At 51.1% G+C, this 21355-nt stretch overlaps 2 protein-coding genes and 1 long non-coding RNA gene across 24 annotated transcripts in view; 1 reads left to right on the top strand and 2 right to left on the bottom strand.

Annotated features, from left to right (window-relative positions):
* DTNB (dystrobrevin beta) overlaps positions 1-6251 on the top strand; it is a 241875-nt gene extending 235624 nt beyond the window's left edge. For 5 of the 10 annotated variants that reach the window (XM_086325903.1, XM_086325902.1, XM_086325899.1 and 2 more), the window contains 3 exons: positions 419-472; positions 4088-4122; positions 5931-6251. In XM_086325903.1, coding sequence (XP_086182029.1) covers positions 419-472; positions 4088-4092 — 59 coding nt within the window. In that variant the 3' untranslated portion in view covers positions 4093-4122; positions 5931-6251. The remainder of the gene's footprint in view (positions 1-418; positions 473-4087; positions 4123-5930) is intronic. The other 5 variants (XM_086325906.1, XM_086325905.1, XM_086325901.1 and 2 more) reach the window with 1 other exon arrangement.
* Positions 3030-8104, bottom strand: LOC147362846 (uncharacterized). 5 transcript variants are annotated; one of them, XM_086325914.1, is made up of 5 exons: positions 7189-8104; positions 6617-6766; positions 5911-6060; positions 4386-4541; positions 3030-3966 (listed from the first exon to the last, which is right to left on the bottom strand). In XM_086325914.1, exons 1-5 carry the CDS (start codon positions 7594-7596, stop codon positions 3814-3816), a joined length of 1017 nt encoding a protein of 338 aa, XP_086182040.1. In that variant the 5' UTR covers positions 7597-8104; the 3' UTR covers positions 3030-3813. The 5 variants fall into 5 exon arrangements, with proteins under 5 accessions (XP_086182040.1, XP_086182043.1, XP_086182041.1 ...); XM_086325917.1 differs by lacking the exon at positions 7189-8104 and having other exon boundaries at positions 3030-3947; positions 6617-6978; XM_086325915.1 differs by lacking the exon at positions 7189-8104 and having other exon boundaries at positions 6617-6976.
* Positions 8105-8739: 635 nt separating this feature from the next.
* LOC147362845 (uncharacterized) lies at positions 8740-20356 on the bottom strand. 9 transcript variants are annotated; one of them, XR_015136537.1, is made up of 7 exons: positions 20106-20356; positions 14183-14265; positions 11339-11426; positions 10766-10895; positions 9246-9343; positions 9054-9142; positions 8740-8936 (listed from the first exon to the last, which is right to left on the bottom strand). It is a non-coding gene; the product is annotated as an uncharacterized LOC147362845 (long non-coding RNA). The 9 variants fall into 9 exon arrangements; XR_015136536.1 differs by lacking the exon at positions 9054-9142; XR_015136541.1 differs by lacking the exon at positions 9054-9142 and having other exon boundaries at positions 10825-10895.
* Positions 20357-21355: the final 999 nt, after the last annotated feature.

Raw genomic sequence — 21355 nt, 5'->3', positions numbered from 1 at the left:
TTTTAAGTTTGTTGTCTGCTAAAACCTTTAGTTTTTGTTTTGTTTAAACAGAAGCCAGTGTTCATCTAGTTATTCCCTGCTGTGCATTTTTATGGTGCTTTTCTTGAACCTGAGTGCAAGGTATTCACCATATTCCTAGTAGGTGTCATCCCTTAGAGAAACTAGCAACAGAGCCAGAAGCTGGGTGGGGGTGACATCAGACTGTACTACTCCTCTGAGCCCAGGGTTTATGGGGACCTGATGCTGCAGCATGTGCCACGCGGGACACAGACCGGGTGACCGCAGCACCCTTGGAGGCCCGCAGCCATGACCCTCTAGCAAGGGTTTCATCCCTAGCCTGCTAAGCGCTTTCCTTCTCCCTCTGCCTATGCTTCTACTGGCTGAAGGGTCACTGGCCTCCTTGGACTTGTTTTCACAGCAGGGGAAGGTGCAGAGGAAGAAGAAGAGAAGATGCAGAATGGGAAGGACAGAGGTAAAGGCAGCTCCACAGGACCCCTAGTCTGATGGGGGCCAGAGCCCTAGCCCCCTCTCCCTTTTGTTCCTTCCTGCCTGCCACCACCCTTCCCCAAAGCTTTCAGACCCCTGCGGATCCTTCTCCCAGCCTTTCCCAACTGGCCACCAGGTTTTTCCCTAGAGGTGTTCTTGTCAGTGGATCAACAAAAAAAGCTTCCTGGTTTCCTGACACTATGAAAGATGGATGGGATGCAAGAAGTAGATACGAGTAAAATGCCAAACATGACCCCTTGCCTCAATTTAGGATAGAGTTAGTAGAGCAAAATTAAGATACGCAAAATAGGAGGTAAAAGGAAGTGGCAGGGAAAGTTAGTCATCAAACTTCAAGTGTAGGATTATTAGTACAGGAAGGTTTCTTAAAAGGCAGAGATTATTGTGGACAGAATAGCCAAATGGTTTTGTGGCTTCTCAGAGTAATTAAAAGCAATAGAGAAAAGGTATCAACCCAGGACAGTAAGGCTTCCTCATTTTATTGTATATAAAACCTTCTTAATAACTTGTTATGTTCAGAGAGCTGTGCTAAATGATGTCCATGTATAATCTCATTCATCCCTCAACAACTCGGTGAGATCTGTAGTATAATGATATCTCCCATTTTACCAGTGAGTAAATAGGCTCAGAGAAATTTAGATCAAACAGCTTGTATGCGTGCCAAGTCGCTTCAGTCGTGTCCAACTCTTTGTGACCCTATGGACTATAACCCGCCAGGCTCCTCTGTCCATAAGACTCTCCAGGCAAGAATACTGGAGTGGGTTGCCATGTCCTCCTCCAGGGGACCTTCCTGACCCAGGGATTGAACCCACATCTCTTACGTTTCCTGCCATCAGCAGGCAGGTTCTTTAAAACTGGCACCACATGTGGGAAGGGTTGGATTTGAACTGAGTTTTCCTAACTCTAGACTTCATGCTCTTCATGTTTCTACATTATCCTGAACAGATAATACAATTCTCTTTGGACATTTGAGAGTCAGCTGTTATTGCTGTGATTGTATTTAATACATCTATTGCTGGCTTCCTTCAAGATGTGAGCTCCCCAGGACAGAGACTTCCATTGGTTTTGCTCAGTTGTATCCCCAGCACCTAGAACAGTGGCCAGCATGTTGTAGGATGTCTGTAGATTCACAAACATAAGGAAATAGGGTGGCATGCAGGAGAGCACTGTGTCAGAGAGAGAGGCAGGTGGCTACCCTGAGGATGCTGAAAGTGGAGCCTGAGAGGGAGCTGGCCCAGCTCGCTCGGGTCCCTGTTGGAGGCTGAGCACTTAATACACTCCTCCTGTCTAATTCCATGGCTCCATGAGGAAAGGATTCCAAAGACAAGGCTAAGGGCGGTTAAACAATGTGTCCAGGTAGTAATCGCCTGAGCCTGGACTCAGCCCAGGTGTCTCTAACGCCAGCACCCATCTTTAGTCTGAACGGACTGGGAGACCAAGTGCAGTGAAAGAAGTCTTAAGGAAGAGTGGAGAGAAGTGGATACAGAAAAGGAGGCTGTGATGAGAACAAGGGAGCACCTTAGAAGGGGAAGGTCCAGAGTGCTTGCCCATAGCGGCTCGTGTGGATGAGAGAGAGGGGTCTTTGGAGTTTGTCAGCAAGGACACTGGAATCACCAAGGATGAGTCGGGGGAAGAAAAACATACTCTAGGTGCTGTAATCATCAAGTGAGTCTGAGCGAGGCCTGGGAGAAAGTGGACAACAGCTATGATGAATTAATGAGAATGATGTATTTGACATAAAGCTGTCAAAAGGTCAGCAGCAGAGGGCAGTGGTATTTGAAACGTCTAGAAATGCTGCAGAGAAAACTGACTTTTGCATGCCGATGAGGGACTAGGAAGGAGGCAGGAGGGCTGTACTGCAAGAGGTGAAGAGAAGAGGAGACACACAGAGATAGATTTACGCTTATGTAAACACACCCTGCAAACACATGCATGCGCACACACACAATCCAGGCAGATCCCGGCTTTCATGTGGAATGTTCTTGGCTGAAGACATAACAGCTGCTTCTTTGGCCTCTCTCCCCTTATACCCTCCCTTCCCCAGTAGTTTTTCCCAGGGCCTCTCCTCAGTCTCCCTTGTTCCCCCAAAGCACACAGAAGACTGCCTGATCCCTTGGGCCTTGCCCTGCCCACAGACTCTAGCCTTAGGCCTGATTTCAGTCTGGACTGAGGCTGTCTCTCACACACGGACTGGGCATGGTTTCCCTTGTCTGGTACCTGCTGGCCTCAGGGACCCTCTGTCTTTGCACCTGTGTAGCCCAGTCAACATCTCTTCTGTCTGTCTCTCTTGCTATGTGTGTCTATGTGAAATCTTGTTGTGAGAATGCCTGAATTTCCATTTCTGTGGTTTTTTTAGGTGTCATCCCCGGGGGCAGAGTGTTAAGAGTTGGGGTGAGAGATGGGTAGGGTTTAAAAAGGATGTTTGGCTGTCAACACTGTATGGGTCCCAGGATAGGCCCCTGTTGCTAACATGTGGCTGTTATGTAGGTGTAGTTGTAAAACCAAGTGTTTTTTATGGATGAAGCTTTTGTTTCTCCACCATGATCTAGGCATGAGATTTTATTAATACTGTAGACCGAGGTGGCAGCAACTACTGTCACCCAGACATTAGAGAGCAATAACTATCAACCAGAAAGAGAGAAAGATTGGCTTCTTCGGGGTTGAAATCATGCTGACATAATATAAACACAACCAGGTCAGCACCCCATGAGGCATAGTCTGCTCAGTGGAAACCATGAGCCAAATGGACACTTCTGAAGAACCCATGACCCAGCCCGACTTCCCAGCCACATTCACCCTGGCCTCTCCCTGCCCACCCTGGCTCCCTGTCTGGGTGCATCCTGGGAGACGATTCTGCTCCACTGAAGGAGTGCCTTCCCCTCACTTTGGGTGGTCAGTCCTTGTAACCAAGACTGTACAGATGAAACATAGGCTAACATAACTTCCCCATGTTACTTCAGAGCCCTCAGCTGCTACTCCACAGCCTCATCTTATGCCCCTGTGTCCTTCAGAATCACCTCTCCTAGCACCTGCCATCATGGTATTGAGAGCTATAAATCCAGTTTGCATGCTTAATGCTGGTACGTGTCTGGGAGACTGACAGCAGTGGTCCTTGGTAAGAATAGATACAGGCTTTTGACAGTCCAGATGATGGTTCAAGATTTCAGGGTGAGCAGAAGTCTGATTTAGAGTCCCCAGCAGATGTGTCTGCAGGAAGGAAATAATGAATGCTCTTTTCAAAGTGTAAGCCATTTTCACCTTGTTCATTTTCAGAACCACGTGGGCTGTGCCCTCTGATGTAACTGCTCCCTAGGTTGAAGGTGGATTCCTTTCCATTTTCATATGATTTATCTTCCTCCTGAGAGGCATGTGTATCCATGGCTGCGTTAGGTCAGTCATAGTTGCTGGTTGTAGGTCATGTGACTTCCCCCTTGTTTTCAAACCTGGTTGGGAAAAGTTGACCTAAGAAGAGACAAAGAACAAGTCCAGGAGCCCATGGGTCGGGGAGGCCCCAGGAGAACCCCCGGTGGCCAGGAGACCCCGACTGTGACTTCCGACTGTCGTTTGTGTCTGTGCTGCACAGGTTAGCGGAGGAGCCGGGCCAGAGAGGAAGCATGGGTGAGTACAGTGCTCCTTGCCCTCCCCCACGGCCCACTCCCTCCTCCCTCTCCTCCATCACAGTTCCCAAGCCAGAGCTGCCCCGGCACACGAGATGCAAGTTGAACTTTCCTTTACAAGCCCCGCTGCACCTCCTCTCTTTGTGCAGCTACACCAGTACACCTGCTCGGCCCCATTTGCAGACACTGGCCCATCCAGCACTGCTCTGAGCCTGGGCTTCAGGCAGGTGTCACCTGTGTTGGGATGCAGGTGGCAAAACTCACTTCCCCGGGCTGCCTCTCTTTCCTCCTTGCTTCTGATTTCCCTGCAGCCTCTGTCATTTTCTCCAGATGTCCAAACCACCGCCAGTGCAGGGTCACACTAATAACTCCGTAAAGTCGTTTCCCATGGTGCCTGGCCAAGCTGCACCTTCTCACTTCCTAAAAAAAAAAAAAAAAGGAAAAAAATTAATAGAAGTTCAGATTTCCTCACAGGCAAATGCCCATTGCCTTGAGAGTTAGCCTTTCACGTTTTTCCATCTTAGGACCTTAACTCTTATCTAGCTCCAGTTCCAAGGTATTGCGGCTTCTAGGTCTGCACTGAGCTAAAAGGAAGGAACAAAAATACTTGGACAACCAATCTGTTCAAGAGAAGAGTTCTTTCAAGGATAGATGCCTTTGGTGCAGCCTTGAGATGCCTCTTTATTTTTTTAGTCTTTGCTTTCCTCCCCTCCCCCCACCTCATGTGTTTAAAAGTTAGACCATCTTCCTTGGTTACAGATCTTCCAGACAGAAAAGCCAGAGCTGCAGCCCACGGTCCAGAAAAGGACCTTCCCCAGGCCCTCCTGAGTGTTCTTGTCCTGGAGCAGCTTCCAGGCTTTTCCCTGACAGCCCCACTTTTCCCCATCTGCACCAGGCCCTGGGTTCTGTCCTGCTTGCCCTCCTGGACCTGCTTTCTCTGAGTCTCCCCGGCTCAGGGATCGTGCAAGCCGAAGGCGGGCAGTGCCTGAGCTGTGGAAATTCTCTGGCCGCCCTGGAAATCACAGAGCCTCCCAGGCTGGGCAGGCTTGTCCCTGAGCTCACTGCGCATGCGGGCAAGGCCCTTCCTGAAGCAGGCTGTGGCTGCTGCAGCTAAGAGACAGTCAGGAGCTGACTTGCCCTTGGGGAGCCTGCCAGGGCCCCTCTCCCCAGGGCACACAGGAACTGGGGGACGAGGACAGGCTTGTCCACCAGCTGGCCCACCCCTCTTTGCACACAGGAGGAAACTAAGGCCCACTACCCAGGAGCCTGGTGCCAGCCCTAACTCCTCTGCTACTAGTGCTGTCCTCTGACCCTGGGAGGGGTGTGTTGTGAGAAACTCTGGAAGCGGGGAGAGTTTCGGAAAGTTAAGGAAAAGCCTAAATGCTCAGGTGGACTCTTAAGTTCTGCTCACTTTATGTGTGAGGCTGAGGCTTTCTCCCCTTCCATTCAGGGCTTCTCAGCACATCACCAGCCTCTTTGCCCTTCCCTTCAGTCACAATTCTTCACCCCATGAAACCACCACTTTCCAAGCCTTGCACTGCAAACACAGTTCTTTCTTTCCTGTAAACATTTCCTGACCCTGTGACCTAAGCAAGACTCCAAAGACCCAAGATACCCCCAGAAAGAGAACACTCGCTTCCCTAAAAGGAGGGTGTGAGTCCTGTCCCTCTTCTAGTGTCCTGAGTTGACAAGGTCAGCAGCCGGACAGCACCATCCCCGTGCATTGTCCGGTCCCGGCAGATGTTAGACGCTTTTGCCTTGAGACCCTGCACCAGTGCCCGGGAATCACCGTGCATCTGTCCTGCACAGGCACAGGGGACGTGGAGCGAGCTGGCACCGACCGACTCGAAGAAGGCGAGGTGTTCTCCCAGAGGCGCATTCCTGTCCATCTTTCTGCTGCACACCTGGACCAGGCTTGCAGGCTGCCAGACGTTACCACCTGCCAGGGAGAGGGGAGCCCAGGCCGGTGGGAAGTGGGAGGGACCGCCGGTGCCGCCTCAGGCGCACCCCCCACCCCACCCTCGCACAGTCCTGCATGAACTAGCATCTTCATCACTCTCCTCCGGGCATGGTCTCATCTCTGCAACGGGAATTTACTGGAGGTTGAAAAGAGAAAAGAAACAGCACGAATCTCGTTGTGTGTGTGTGTGTGTGTGTGAGAGAGAGAGAGAGAGAGAGCTGATGGGAGTTCTTGCTAGAATTTACTGGAGGTTGAAAAGAGAAATAGCACCAATTTCGTGTGTGTGTGTGTGTGTGTGTGTGCGTGCGCGCGCGCGCGTGTGCTGATGGAGTTCTTACTGGCATCTCGCCAGCACGCGGGCTGCTTCCCGGGATGGGGGCACGAGTTTCCTCCCAACCTTTGACCTTTAAAAACCAACAGGTTTTCTTCCCTCTGTCGTGCAGAGACAGCTTCAGGCTCTGCTCGGTTCTACAGACATTCACACCCTGGCCACAGGGCTAAAAATAGCCTCCTTCCTTTCTCTCTCGCTGCTTACACTTCCGCCCGATTCGACGCCGCTGCGCTGCAGCCCAGGCGGTAAGCAGGAGCAGAGAGCGAGCGAGCTTTGCCCCTGCAACCCTGACGAGTCCTCCTCCTCTTTCTCCACCTCGTCCTCTTTCTCCTCGTTCTCTACCTCCTCCGGCCGCTGCAGGAGAGCAGGCGAGCGGGTGTCGCGGAGCCGGGGCGGCCAGGCGGGACGCGCTGACCGGTGACCGCCAGAGGGAGCGCCGTCCGGGGCGGGGGCCTCGCTCGCGCAGCCTCTCCCCTCTCCCGGTGCCATCCGGCTCCCTCACACAGGCTAATCAATCCCGATTCCCGGTGATTTTCATTTATTCCCACCCCCCCCACCCCCCACCCCCGGGCTCCAGGATGTTATTTTTAGTAGCAGAACTGCTATAAATATTTATAAAGGGCAGTGACTGGAATGAAGCGAGAGGCCTCAGTGCCGACTCTCGCCTCTCCCCACCCCCAACACGCACTCCCGCTGTAGACCCCGGCCCGCTGTCGGAGGAGGGAGGGCTGCACCGAGCCTGTCGTGGGCTCGCCCACGGCCACGATCGGAGTCACCTGGGAGCCTCGTGAGGTAGCAGTCGGGGTGAAGGAGCAGGGGTGGGGCGCTCTGCAGGACTCCCTTCGCACCCCCTTCTCCCTCCGTGGCTCCCACTCCTGAAGGAGGTCGAGGCTCACGTGGGAACACCTTGCCCAGCAGCTAAGTGTGATAAGACCAGACGTGAGGGGCAGGAGCAGCTGGGAAGACTCCAGATGTGCCAGAGCAGCAGGGAAAACCGGAGCCAGAGCTGGTGTGAAAAAAACGCACTCCTCTGGGAGCCTCGGGAGAAACCCTGGTGCCTGGGGGAGAGCATGCGGCCGCCCGTCCCCACCCCCCAGCAGCTCCCATGCACTACAGAGCCCAGAGTGTGACCTGCAATGAGCTGAGGCCCCAGGGATGCCAAGGCAGCTTCCCTGAAAGAACATCTGTGTCAAGGTGCTCCAATGGGGGTAGGGGACGGGGGTCCCAGCCTGCCTGGAGGACCAGAGAGATGAGAGGAACCAAATGGAATGTCCTGGGGGACAGTCAGTGCCAACCAGTGGTGAGATTAGGTGTGGAAGGTCTAGGTAGGCCGGGCCTCACAGAGAACACCGATGGGTGATTCGGTGCTGCCTCTGCAATCCTGACTTCCCACACCCTGCCCCTGAGGACAGTTAAGATCCCACCTCCTGATTCATGTGCATTGCTTGCTTCTTCCAAAGAGTGCAAATACTCAAAGGAACAGATTTGAAGCACTAGTGGCTTCAAATCAGCCAAGGGCTTGGGCCAGTTGAGGTGCAGGTGTGAACAGCAGTGTCTCCTGGGCCCCCGCAGGCCTGACCACCTTCCAGCTGTCTCTCTGCTTGGCCTTTGCCGAAGAGTATAGTCAGAGTCTTCAAACACAGGAAAGGCTCCAAACTTCCAGCCTCCCACTTTACCAGCACCCAGAAGATCCTAAGCAGACAGGAGAGAGCCACAGGGACTACTCACATGTCTGGGTGGTCCATTTTCATATAAATTCTCAACAGTTGATTTCTTTTCCAGCTGGAATATCTACCATTATCTAAGGCCCCTGCTGTGCCTCCTGGCTGCTTGGCATCTGCTTTTGAATACAGACCCCTACCAGAAGCTTGAAGCTGGGTCCCTGTCCTTAACCCTGACCTGTAACAGGATACATCCTGTAGTGGGCATTTCCTTCTTAATTGCTTCATGACCATTTAGGAGCTAGCCTACTTTAACCTGCCTCCCTGGTGGCTCAGATGGTAAAGAATCTGCTTGCAATGCAGGAGACCCAGGTTTGATCCCTGGGTCAGGAAGATCCCCTGGAGAAAGGAAATGGCTACCCACTCCACTATTCTTGCCTGGAGAACCCCAAGGACAGAGGAGCCTGGCGAGCTATAGTCCATGGAGTTGCAAAGAGTCAGACACGACTGAGTGACTAAGTACACATAAAAATGACCTTTTGAGAGAACTGGCATATTCTGTCAGCATTGTGGGCCCCCTGGGCTGGTGCTGATGTGTAGCTAGGAAGACCCCTGGAGAGGTCCCAGAGGCATCCTGGGTCTCAAGGAAGTCGAGATCCCACCAGGTTCAGGTTCATAAATCCCAGCTGTGCTGAGGTTCCATTTATTGTCACAGCCCTCTCCACTGCTGGGTGTGCTTCTTCCACCAGCAGACTCCCCCTCTTCTGCATTGCTTACGCCCTGCTCCTGTAGTCCATGACAGCTTTGGAAAGGTACAGTTGCTATGGTAATGCCCAGAGCCATCTGAATTCCTGCTGCACCTTCTGGAAGACAAGGGTTTGTGAGGAGCTGTGCAGTAGATTCCAAACCTAGCCTTTCCTGACCACCTCTGTCAGGGGTCAGGTGACTGCTAGAGGTGGTGCGGGACATGGGTAGCCCACCTTCCTTGGGCAGACATTCCATCATTGCAAGCTGCATGCAACTGGACAGGTCCTCCACACGTGGATCAGAAAACCAAGTAAGTCTCTTCCTGGGGGATTTTAGGTGTAAGAGACAATGCCGGTGGCCCTCAAACTTAGTATCCCCCATGGGCTTATTAAAATAGGGAGAGCTGGGTCCCACCCCCAGAGTACCTGGGGCAGAGCCAGAGAATCTGCATTTCTAACAAGCTCCTGAGTGATGGTGGTGGTGATGGTGGTGTAGATCCAACCACAATGTGAGGAACACCATTCTAGGAGGAGAAAAGCATATCAGTGCAAGAAACCATGGCCAGTCAGGTGGAAAAGGGACAGCATCAGTTGTCTATTGTAGAGAAAGAGAGACTTCCCTTCTGGGAGGGCTCTGCTGTCCTCCCAGAAGGGAAGTCTGGGACTCTGCTATCCTCCCACATTTCTTGGCCAGGATACCAGAAGGACTGGTGATCCTAGGCTGTTTATTTTTGGTTCCCCACCACTCAATAAACAAAGACCTTCCCCTATGAGTGAGGGTGGGGCAGCTGTCATAGGTGAAGCCTTGAACTTGGAGAAGACCAACCTCACAGATGCCTCATGACTGAGTGAGTCCTACATGGTCTACCATCTCAGTGTCCGGGAGACCAATGACCTGCCTGGCTCAGGAGGGAGGGAGAAGAGGGGAGAAAGGCTGTTGCTGGCACTGAGCCCCCACCATTGGAGTTTTTACAGCAAGATGCCTTCCCCAGAATGTTGTTTGGTCGTCGTGTCTGACTCTTCACAACCCCATGGGCTGAAGCACACCAGGTTTCCCTGTCCTTCGCCATCTCCCAGAGTTTGCTCAAGTTCATGTCCATCGCATCAGTGATGCTCTCCAACCATCTCATCCTCTGTCATCCTCTTCTGCCTTCAGTCTTTCCCAGCATCAGGGTCTTTTCCACTGAGTCAGCTCTTTGCATCAGGTGGCCAAAATATTGGAGCTTTAGCATCAGTCCTTCCAAAGAGTATTCAGGGTTGATTTCCTTTAAGATTGACTGGTTTGATCTCCTTGCTGTCCAGGAACTCTCAAGAGTCTTCTCCAGCACCACAGTTCAAAAGCATCAATTCTTTGGTGCTCTGCCTTTTTTATGGTCCAGCTCTCACAACCGTACGTAACTACCGTAGCCTTGACTGTATGGACCTGTGTTGGAAAAGTGATGTCTTTGTGTTTTAACACACTGTCTAGGTTTGTCATAACTTTCCTGGCAAGGAGCAGTCACCTTCTCATTCCCTTCCCTAGAATGTAAATACTGTATTCTCCACTAAATGATGTTCAGGCCCCAGCTGGGCTGCTTACCTTCAGCCTATGTGAAACTCCTATTCCCATGGCTACTGTTGTAAGAGAGAGAATGATGAGTAGAGAACCTGATTGGGCTTCCCAGGTGACGAATTGGGAAAGAATCTACCTGCCAATGCAGGAGATGCAGGGTTCAATCCCTGGGTCGGGAAGATGCCCTGGTATAGGAAATGGCAACCCCCTCCAGTATTCTTGCATGGGATATCACATGAACAGAGGAGCCTGGTGGGCTACAGCCCATAGGGTTGCAAAGAGTCGGACACAACTGAACAAGATCAGGAGAGAACCTGATTGACATTGCAGACCCTCTTCCCAGTTACAAATAGTACTAATAAGTGCCAAGGATTCTGACATCTTCTCTGCATACTTAGCCTTGCCTGGGAAGCGAGGTCTGTAGGTGGTGGGCTTGGTGACTCTCCCACTGACCATGTTGGCAAACAGGTGGAGGGTACTCTGGCGTCATCTCCCCCGCCATGGCAGGACAGTTTTGGTAGGGCCTGGTGTGAGAAAATGGACATCAAATCAGTTTCCCAATTTTAGAAAGCACTGTTAATTTCCCTGAATGTTCACTGGAAGGACTGATGCTGAAGCTCCAATATTTTGGGAAGCTCCAATATACATTGGATGTAAAGAGCTGACTCATTGGAGAAAACCCTGATGCTGGGAAAGATTGAAGGCAGGAGGAGAAGGGGATGACAAAGGATGAGTTGGTTGGACGGCATCACCAACTCAATGAACATAAGTTTCAGTAAACTACAGGAGATGGTGAAGGATAGGGAAGCCTGGCATGCTGCAGTCCATGGGGTCGCAGAGTCAAACATGACCAAGCAACTAACAACAGTTAGTGTCCCAGCTCTGTGAAGGTTTGGGTGGGTGTGACTGCTTACATTTATAACATGTAGAATCCCTAAGGAAGACCATGAGGAAAACTGGGACTTACTGGGGTGGGGGTGGGCGTCCTTTGAAGAGGCAGAGTCCGGAGAGCCACTCTTGAATGTCTGAGACCACGCTCTAAGCAGAGCCTAGCACTGATAAAGGTAGAGATTAAGAAAGAACATGTAGCCTAGCATGGGACTGTCATTCATTCTAGAAGGTACTTGATGAGCAGTCTGTGCTGGGTACCAGATGCCCTCCTCAGGTCTTCAGGCCTCACTGAATGCAGGACCTTAGAGGTTAAGGTTGAAGCCTGGTCTGAGGTCATAACTAGGGTGAGTAGGGGAGTGAGCTTGGAGGGATTACATTGCCCTCTGAAGCCCGTCAGCTTTGGGATGGTGGGTGCTGCCTGAGGCCACTGCCAGGAGGAAGGGAAATGGTCACCTAGCAGTGTGCATCTCTGGGGAGAGGAAATTGGAAAAAGATTCAGAAGCTAAGGGTCATGACTAATATGTATTTTATAGCACCAGGGGCCCAGGCGTACTACCAAGGAATAAGGAGATCATTCACAAGCAGTTATAACCTGAATCCTCTGCAGCCCCAGCAAGTGTCCTCAGACACACTTCACCCAGCTTTAGTGGAAGTGCACAGAAACCTCAGGACATGGGCACACACTCCTTCACCCTTGCAACCTGACTTGCAGAGTTTAGGTGTCAAGGGCTACTGTTTTCTCTGAAAGTAGAGCCTTAGACTTGGCACCTGACTTGGGCCTGGGAGAGCATCTACCCAGCAGGCCTCAAGATCACTTGTGTACCTTGGGCTTTTCATTCAGGTCCCAGCTCAGGGGTAATGCCTTCAGCACCATGCCTGATCCGAAGGCCTTAATCACTTTAGTCTCTTTCCCTCCCCACAGAGTTGGCATCCTTGCCCACCAGGCACTCAGCCCCTCACTGAAGAAGAATTGTCTGTGTCCTGAATCTAAAAACCTCTAGAAATCCTCCCTGGGAATCCCAAGCCGGGCGGTCCAGGCCCCTCCAGGCTCTTCCCTCCTCTACAGAGCCTGACCGCCACTGGGGGGCGATAGGCAGTGTGGCTTTGGTTCACCTCATCAACCCCATGGAAATGGACTTCCCTGGTGACTCAGTGGTAAGGAATCTGCCTGTAATGCAGAAGACGTGAGTTTGATCCCTGAGTCGGAAAGATCCCCTGGAGAAGGAAATGGCAACCCACTCCTGTATTCTTGCTCGGAAAATTCCATGGACACAGGAGCCTGGCGGGCTATGGTCAACAACTTAGTGAATAAACAACAACAATCAACCACCTGAGGAGCTCTGCCCTCCTAGGCATCCCCTTAAGGGGTAGGTCTTCTGGAAGAAACATCTCAGGGCTAGGGAGGCCAGGATGGAAGAGCAGCTCTGGGAAGGGCAGCAGGTGGGCACAGATGCTGCTTGGGAGGGAGTCTGGTGCGGGGTCAGCCAGCCAGCCTAAGGTTCCCCCTGGATCAGGGCCCCTAAACGGGAGTCAGGCTGAGGGTGAGAAGGAGGACTCCAGGCTTGGGATCCTCCAAGGTCCCCCTCTTCCCTGACTGTGGGCGCTGTTTGTCCTGCTCTCCTCGTTGCCTTGGCAACCACCCTGGGGTCATCCTTTGCAGCCAGCCTGTCCTGGGAGCCCAGGGCCAGGCTCTTGCCATCAGAGGAGGGGAAGGGAGAATGGGATGTACAGGCACAGCAGGGTGACCTGGGAGAGGAAAGTGCAAGAGGAAGACAGTCCAAGAGGATGGGGAGAGAGGCAGAGCCTGAGGTGAGGGGGATCAGCCAAGGAGAGGCTGGGAGGAGGTGGGGTGGCGTGATTCACCTGCTCTGAGTCATAGGCAAAGGTCAGCTCATTCCTTTGCCCTGCTGTTGCCACAGCCCACCAGACCCCTCTGTCCTTGGAACTTTCCAGGCAAGAATACTGGAGTGGGTTGCCATTTCTTACTCTAGGGGATCTTCCTGGAGTAAGGGGATCTTCCTGACCCAGGGATTTAACCCACGTCTCTTCTGTCTCCTGCATTGGCAGGGCAGATTCTTTCCTACTGCTCTACCTGGGAAGCCTCACTAGCCCCCACATTTTGCCCTAATTATCCTTACTGGCTTTCCACCCCATCTTGGGCTGGGAAAGGGACTGCCCATGCCTTTCTTGGGACCTCTACCCCTAGGGTGGCCCCTGCCGCAGGGCAGGCCTTGGCCCTGGAAGGCAGAGGCCTTATCTCCCCACCCCTCCCTCCTCCTCACATCCCAGCCCTGACCCCAGCCACTGCAGCCTCAGGAGGGGGCTGTGGAATTTCCCTAGGGGTTGTCTGGTTCAAGGAGTCACTTATCTCCCCGCCTTCAGCCATCACTGAAGAGTGGAGGGAAGTTAGACTGGGGTCAGTGGGAGGCCTCTAGAGCCAAACATTACCAACCTGTGGGGTTTAATGCCAGGGTGGAGCTGGGAGAGGCCCTTGTTTAACATTTCTGTTTGCTGACCCTGACCTGCCCATGGCCCATCTCACCTAGCTGCTAACTGGTCTCTTCCTGCCCCCATTTTATGATGGAGATTGGGTCTTTCTTCCCCTGCATATTCTTTCCAGGGAGACAACTCCCTGGACAAGGTCACTGTCTAGATGTGTTGTGTACACACAGAGCTACCCTCACAAAGGCCTTTTGGCTCTGCACACACAGGCACAACCTGGAGGAACTCAGAGCCCGCCAGCCCCAGGCCCCATGTCTGGAGAGCACTGTCCAGGTCTGTGAAGCGGTTCAAACTAAGGAAATGGAACGCTTCCTTGAGAAACCAACAAACAGAGCAACTTAAAGGCATCTGGGAGGGAATAAGCGAAGAAAAACACTAGAACAGAAAACAAGACAGTTACACACATGATCAGCTGTACCTATTGTGTTAGATGCATGAATGTCCAGCTTACTGATGCTGCTGGGTGATGAACCAGGTGGGCTTCTTCAAGAGGGCTTTGCTCTAAAAGGAAGGGAAGAATCATACAGTAAGCTCTTGCTGTATGCCAGGTGTGTTCACACATGTGATCTTTAGTGTCCTAACCCAACAAAGCTGCAATGTAAGTTCATCCGTTCAGAGGAGGATGGCTCTGAGAGGCCAAGTAACATCCCAGATCACACAGGTGGGAAGTGACAAGTCCAGCCTTCTGCTTGACTGTGATGTAACTGCACTTCCCATACTATCACACTGCTGACATGGCAGAATTTCAGCAAAATTTCAAGGAAAAGGAAGAATATCCCAAGTGTGGGAGAGGAGAAAGAGGGAGATAGCCCTAGGAAGGGGCATGGTGAGTCAATTGCCTTAAGGAGAGCCTGACTTGCCTGCTTCAAAAGTCACAGTTGAGATATAATTGCCCAGATTTGCTGATATTTAAGACAAAAATTCTTAACCAAGATAGTATCTCTAATTCCTACTGCTACCTCCACCTCTGGGCATAACCCTTCCCCTAGGCTTCTCAGTTCAATCGCTCAGTTGTGTCCGACTCTTTGTGACCCCATGAATCACAGCATGCCAGGCCTCCCTGTCCATCACCAACTCCTGGAGTTCACTCAAACTCATGTCCATTGAGTCGGTGATGCCATCCAGCCATCTCATCCTCTGTCAATGCAAATAGAACCTATACGTGCCATGGACAGCTGGGTTTGTTTTCCCCAAAAAACAGGCTCTGTGAGACGAAATCCGGCACAAAGAGAATGGTAGATACCTTTCTGGGCACACTGACCTAACTGATGACTTTCCCTAAAAGGTACGGCAGCTCCACTATCCCCTGTCCACAGATGAGACAGCTGGAACAAGAGAGGCATTCTGCCACGGACACGGGACGTGGCAGGGACTAGATCTCAGGCAGGCTGTCTCCAGAGGCACCTCCTAAGCCCCATGTTCTGCCTCTCTGGCTAACAGACACTGATTGAGCCAGAGTTCTGGGCCTGGTGCTGGGCTGCGCACTTTCCACGTGTCATCTCATGCAGGCAGGGAAGGAAGAGGCGGAGTCTTGGCCTCCGGTTCAGCTGGATGGCCTTTCATCAGGCCCACTCTGCAGTTTGCAAGTAATATTTAGGGCTCCTCCATTTCCACCCTGATCTTGCAGGACAGGATTGGAAGGTCCCCCGTCCACCTATCAGATTCAGTTCTGACCAGACCTCACACTGAGGGGCTTACTGGGGGCTTCAGCAAGAGCCCTGAGTGGCATAACCCCACCCCATCTATGGAGAGGGACCTCAACAGGAACTTTTTTTTTTTTTGGCCAAACTGCGTGGCATGGAGGATCTTAGTTCCCTGACCTGGGATCAAATCCACGCCCTCTACACTGGAAGCACAGAACCTTGACCACTGGACCGCCAGGAAGTCCCACCAACAGGAACTCAATTGTTAGCCCCACAGAGACACTGTGATGTTGCCACTGCTATTCACAGTCAGAGCAAGTCAGAGGGTTGAAGAGCGTGAACAAATTGTCTTGACCCAGGAAACTGACGTCAAGGAAATTGAACGGTTCAGGACCACATAGGGAGGTGATGGAGAAACTCTTGGAGGAAGTGCTGGTCCTTCCAGGCCTTTAAAAAAAAAAAACTTTCTGCTTAATTTTTAAAAAAATTCTGGTGAAGAACATTATCATTGTGTAACCTTCATTCCAGAAAGTAATTCAGAGAGATGATGTCAGGAACCATATTCCCAAGGCCAACCCTGTCATGCGGTAACCTGTGAGCCATACCACCCCTGGAGCTTTAAATATATCTCCCAAAAGGTGTCCGTGAGTGCATTTCTCACTATGCAGGCTTCCTTCTGTTAACATGCACCAAGGGAACTTGGTCCCGCTCTTCAGATCATCCTGGATGTTAGGATGGGGCGTTTAAGGATGCCCTCCATGAGAGCATACCAATCATTCCACACTTAACTTTATATCCTGTTCTTAGGTGAATCCTTGAGCATTCACCCTTCCTATCTAAGCCATGTCACAAAGCACCCTCATTAGCAGACAATGAGGTTTCTATCTAATCATCAGACTTTCCCAACCATAAGAGATAGAATCCCATATGGAGGGCAAATGACATTCACCCTCCCAGAGGAAAGTCTGCCTGGAGCCCTGTCTCCCACTGATTGACCTGAACTAACCTGGCAAAATAGAGTGGATTCCAACCCCTCACCCCTCCACCCCGCCCCCAACTTGGGCTTCCGTGGTGGCTCAGTGGTAAAGAATCTGCCTGTAATGCAGGAGATGTGGGTTTGATCCCTGGGTGGGGAAGATCCCCTAGAGAAGGAAATGGCAACCCTCTCCAACATTCTTGCCTGGAAAGTCTCATGGACAGAGGAGCCTGGCATGGACAGAGGAGCCAATGCAAGGGGCAGGGGTGTATGGGGCTGCAAAAGAGTCAGACACGACTTAGCGAATAATCAGCAACCCTCCTCTCTGCTTCTTTTAAGAATCTTCCAAGGTTAGAGGGGTAAATAGGTACATCTTACATTAAAATAGAGTTCCTAGGAATTCCCTGGCTATCCAGGCGTTAGGATTCTGCACTTCCATGGGTTCCATCCCTGGTTGGGGAACTAAGATCCTGCGTGCCACACACACTATGTGGCCAAAAAAAAAAAAAAAAAGTTCAGTTCCTAATTTGTCATCTACACTTGGTCATATATGTAAAATGTTGTCTCTGCCCTCAAAAGGCTACAGCTGAGGGGACTTCCCTGGCAGTCCAGGGGTTAAGACTCTGCACTTCCAATGCAAGGGTGCAGGTTCTATACCTGGTCGGGGAACTAAGATCTCAAATGCTACGCAAAGTGGGGCCAAAAAAAAAAAAAGACTGTTTAAAAAAAAAGGTTACATCCGAAGATGGGAGGGTATACATGGGGAAAAGGCAATCATACAGAGTGATGCTGATTAATTACCAGACACCATACAGAAAAGTCTTAAGGGAACCAGAGAAGGAAGAAGAGTTCAACCATAGGTAAATAAAATGATACCCAAATATGAAATAACAGAAATAACATATTGTCTCTCATTACACGAACTCATCCCTTCACTGGCTCACACACGGCCTGGCCAAGGCTGCTTTTAGATAGAGTTCTTTTACGGTGAGTTCTTTTACTGTTTCCTACACTTGTAAGATCTTACATGTGCCTAGTCTGCTCTGTTTGCATCTTTGTTTTAAAAAAAAAACACGTACTAAAAACTACTTTTGAAGCAAAACCTTCCTCCTGGGATACAACTTTTCCTTCGCTGGCCCTTGCTTTTGAAGTGGCGCGTACCCTCCTCTGGGCCAACGTGCCTCTCTGGAGGTCTCTTTCAGGCTGGAGGCCTGTGGGGTGTCAGCGTGCCTCTCCTGTTTTCAATTAAACCCCTCAAGTCGAAGTGGAGTCAATGGCTTTAGCAAGGTGATTTTCCAAAGGGGTGATCTTATTTTGAACCAACATGTCAAAACAAAACCAACTCAACCTGCGACACACACAAAACAAATACATACACACATAAATACATCTGTTAGCAGATTTACCTGAAAAAATCACAAGGGCAAAGCAAGATGCAGAGGGCCCACAGGGCTTCCAGGGAGGGAGGGGGATCTCTTTCAGTTTCCCCCATGATGTGGGGGTGGGGGTTGGGGAGTGGTGAAGAAAGGGCAGCACGAACCTGTGTCCTGGCCTCAGGGTGCTCAAGACAAGACTCAAACCCGGGATGGTTTCTGCCTCTTCGGGCTGGGGATTGGGATGGGCTAATGAGAAGACATCCACTTCACCTGGTTCCTCATCCTCGCCCACTACAGATGCTGGCCGGCTGGGAAGGGTGTCTGGCGCCAATGGACACGGGCATTAGAGGCTGGGAAGGTGACACTCACTCCTCAACCCCACAGCAGGCTGACACCTCATGGGGTGGGGGTTAGCAGGTGACCCACATGGACCCCGGCACTTGCTCCCGCCCCAGTCTCCTCTGCTAGCTTTGTCCTCTGGGGAAGGAGAGCTCTAAGGAACACAGCACCCCAGGGGCCGAGTCCTTATCATTTGGACTCTGACAACAGAGAGACACTCTGTGGACTGAATTGGAGGGTTTAACAGAGGATGGCTTAAAGTCATTTTCTTTGGCCCCCAAGGTATTTTTAAAACAATTTAGTGGGTTGCAAATGGTGAAACAGCTGAAGATTTCATAGAAAAATCCAGATTTACAGCTTCTCTTCTCTGGAAAAGTTAGAATATCTGGCTGTACTGGACCCACCATTCCCCCATGGCAACAAGCCTGCTCAAAACCGTCTGAAGACTTAGATACCCTCCTCTCTCATGGCCACACCTGTGTGTCCTGGGGCGCTGCTCTGGGCCAGGCACAGTTCTGCTTGCCCGAGGGCGGGTTCCCACATCCTCTGTAGCCCCAGCCAGACAACTCCCTCCCCACCCCTCTGCCCACCCCTCCACCCCGCAGCAATTCCCAAGCAGCAGCCCACAGGGGGCCTTTCTCTAACTCTGAGGATTTATAAGGAAAAACTGCAGTAATGCAAAGAGATGCTTGCATGCATGCATGCGAATTCACTTCAGTTGTGTCTGACTCTTTGCAACCTTGTGGACTGTACCCTGCCAGGCTCCTCTGTCCATGGGATTCTCCAGGCAAGAATATTGGAGTGGGTTGCCATGCCCTCCTCCAGGGGATGTTCCCAACCCAGGGGTTGAACCCACATCTCTTATGTCTCCTGCATTGGCAGATAGGTTCTTTACCACTAGCACTATCTGGAAAGCCCAGTGTGATGTTTATTAACTATCAAACACAAGGCAAAAAAAAAGTGTTAAGGGAATCAGAGAAGGAAGAAGAGTTCAACCATAGGTAAATAAAATCATACCTAAAAATAAAATAACAGAAACAACATACCCTCTCTTATTACATGAACTCAATCCTTAAACTGACTCACACACGGCCTGTCGAAGGCTGCTTTTAGATGGACTTCCAGTGAGTTCTCTGTTTCCTATGCTTGTAAGATCTTAAATATGCCTGGTCCACTCCATTTGCATCTTTGTTTTTAAAAAGCACATACTACAAACTATTTTTGAAGCAAAACCTAAAATCATTTGTACTTTGCTGCTCCTTTCTAGCATGTGACCTCAGGTCACATCTTATTCTCTGAATCTACAAAATGAGAAGATACTATTAACCCGTGTGGTTGCTTATAAGGATTACATTGAAATGGGAGACCATTGGAGGAGTGTTGGCACACAGCAAACAGTCAATAGCAGTTACTCTCCTTCCTTCCTCTGACACCGCAGGTGCTGCCCCTTCAGGTCCTTCAGCCTCAGGGAAAAGTTCTTGAACAACCCCCCACACCCCCACCGCCAACCAGGCCCCTCCTGGACTCACAAGTGAGAGGCTGCAGTGATGGAGATGCAGGAACCAAGTGCTGCCAGGGCCTGAGCCCCACACCTGTGGCTCAGAGTCACCCCAGGGAGTCTCCCTGGGGCTGGTGAGAGCTGTTTAGGCTTGGGGCGCTGATTCATCTCCCCTGCACAGACACGGGAAGGGCCACCTTCAGAGGTCAGAGGAGGGGTCCAGAATGCTGAGCCAAACTTCTACCCCCACTGTAGCCTTCACATCACAGAAAAACAACACTTTCAGGGGTGGAGGGCTAATATGGGAGTGCCAAGGTAGGACCAAGACAGGCTGGGGAGGGCCACCTCACCCCCTCCACCAAGTGCATCCCTCCCCGGGAACTAACTGTCGTTCCATGGGTGATGCAGTGTTTTCAAGCCTTTGAAACACCAAGTTCTTCCCCAGCCCCTTCTCTCAGGGCCAGAGGCTGGTTTGCCCTGGACGACAGAGCGCTCTTGGAAAAACTTACCCTTCGCCGGAGGTGTCAGGCTCTCACCGCTACACTGAGACTGAGGGAGGGTTCTCTGCAGACCAAGAAGAGTCTGCTTCTTTTACTCACTTAACAGATATCTGTTGAGCAACTACTGCCTGCCAGACATATTCCAGGCCCTGGGGATACAGTAAAGAAAGAGACAGGGTGCCTGCCCTCGGGAAGTTCACATTTTAGGGCAGGAGACAGACAGTGAACAATTGTGGGAGGACGGGAGATGGTAAATGCTCAAGGGGAAAAGTGTGGTGAACATTTACAGAGTGAGTCATGGGGGGAGGTCATGCATGAGCTCTTCTGGGTGTAGGTCTCTGCCCCTCCTTTTTAGGTGAACAAAGAGAAAACACACACACTACCCTTGGCAGGAAATTCCCCTGGTAGGTCTAGTTGAGAACAGACTCTCTTGTCTTCACCGCTTATGATTTTCTGGGTTATGTCCCACCATGGCCAGCCCCCTGAACCAGACTCTCCCAGCAGCTAATCCAGCCTCAGACTAACATCTTCCTGCCAACTTCCCCTCCCCCTACTCTTGCCTCTTCAGGCCACCCCTGGGTCCTGGACTCCAGGCCTTTGTTTTACTCCCTGGTGGTTTTTTATCCATTTGTTCTGCCAGTCCTTCTCTGACCATCTTCTCCAGTAACAGAGTTTCCCCATCACATCCAGTCCCAGAAGATGACTTTCTATTTTGCAGCAAGAAAAGAATATTCTGGAAATTACACACTTTCAGTGTTTTCCTCCACCTTGACCAACCACAAGGCCAGATAGCCCATCTTGGCTGCCCCTGGATATCCCCCAAACCACCTCCGAACGCCTTCTCCTCCCCAGCTTCCCCACCTTCACAAGAGAGCCCAGTGGGTCTTCTGAAATGAGACCAATTTAGCTTCAGTCTGTGGAGTGGCTCTGTAGCCGCTACACTCAGTACTACACTTCCTCAAAACTCCTGCTCCTCTCCCAAGCACCAGCCACTTCTCATTTATTGCCACAAAGGAGTTCTTCAATTTGACATGTATGTGTAATCACTGATTGGTGTCTGTGAGCTGCTTGAGCGAGGGCCCAGGTCTGTTTTGTTCACCAGTGACTGCAAAAACCCTGCTCAACATCAGACAGAAAGTGGAAGCTTAACAAACAGTTGTCAGATGTGCAAATAAAATATACCCACAGGTACAATTAAACTGGTAATATACATACAACAGTCAAAGATTAAAGAAACAAAAAAGAAGTGGGTTTTGGCT

Source organism: Bos grunniens, chromosome 11, assembly GCF_055505025.1.
Source record: "Bos grunniens cultivar Pamir isolate PY7600 chromosome 11, Bosgru_T2T1.0, whole genome shotgun sequence".
NCBI classification, from domain to species: domain Eukaryota; kingdom Metazoa; phylum Chordata; class Mammalia; order Artiodactyla; family Bovidae; genus Bos; species Bos grunniens.
The sequence above is the reverse complement of the archived record's forward strand: the minus strand, read 5'-3'. Positions and strand labels throughout refer to the sequence as shown.

Bases quoted from the DNA above. Each gene is read 5' to 3' on its own strand.
- LOC147362846 (XM_086325914.1), bottom strand. From the start codon at position 7,596: ATGTTCTTTCAGGGAAGCTGCCTTGGCATCCCTGGGGCCTCAGCTCAT. The intron at 6,061-6,616 runs GTAAGCAGCGAG...TCTCCCTGGCAG, and splicing joins GCGTCGAATCGGGCGGAAGT to GTGGTAACGTCTGGCAGCCT. The intron at 4,542-5,910 runs GTGATTCCCGGG...TTTTTTTTTTAG, and splicing joins CTGTGCAGGACAGATGCACG to GAAGTGAGAAGGTGCAGCTT.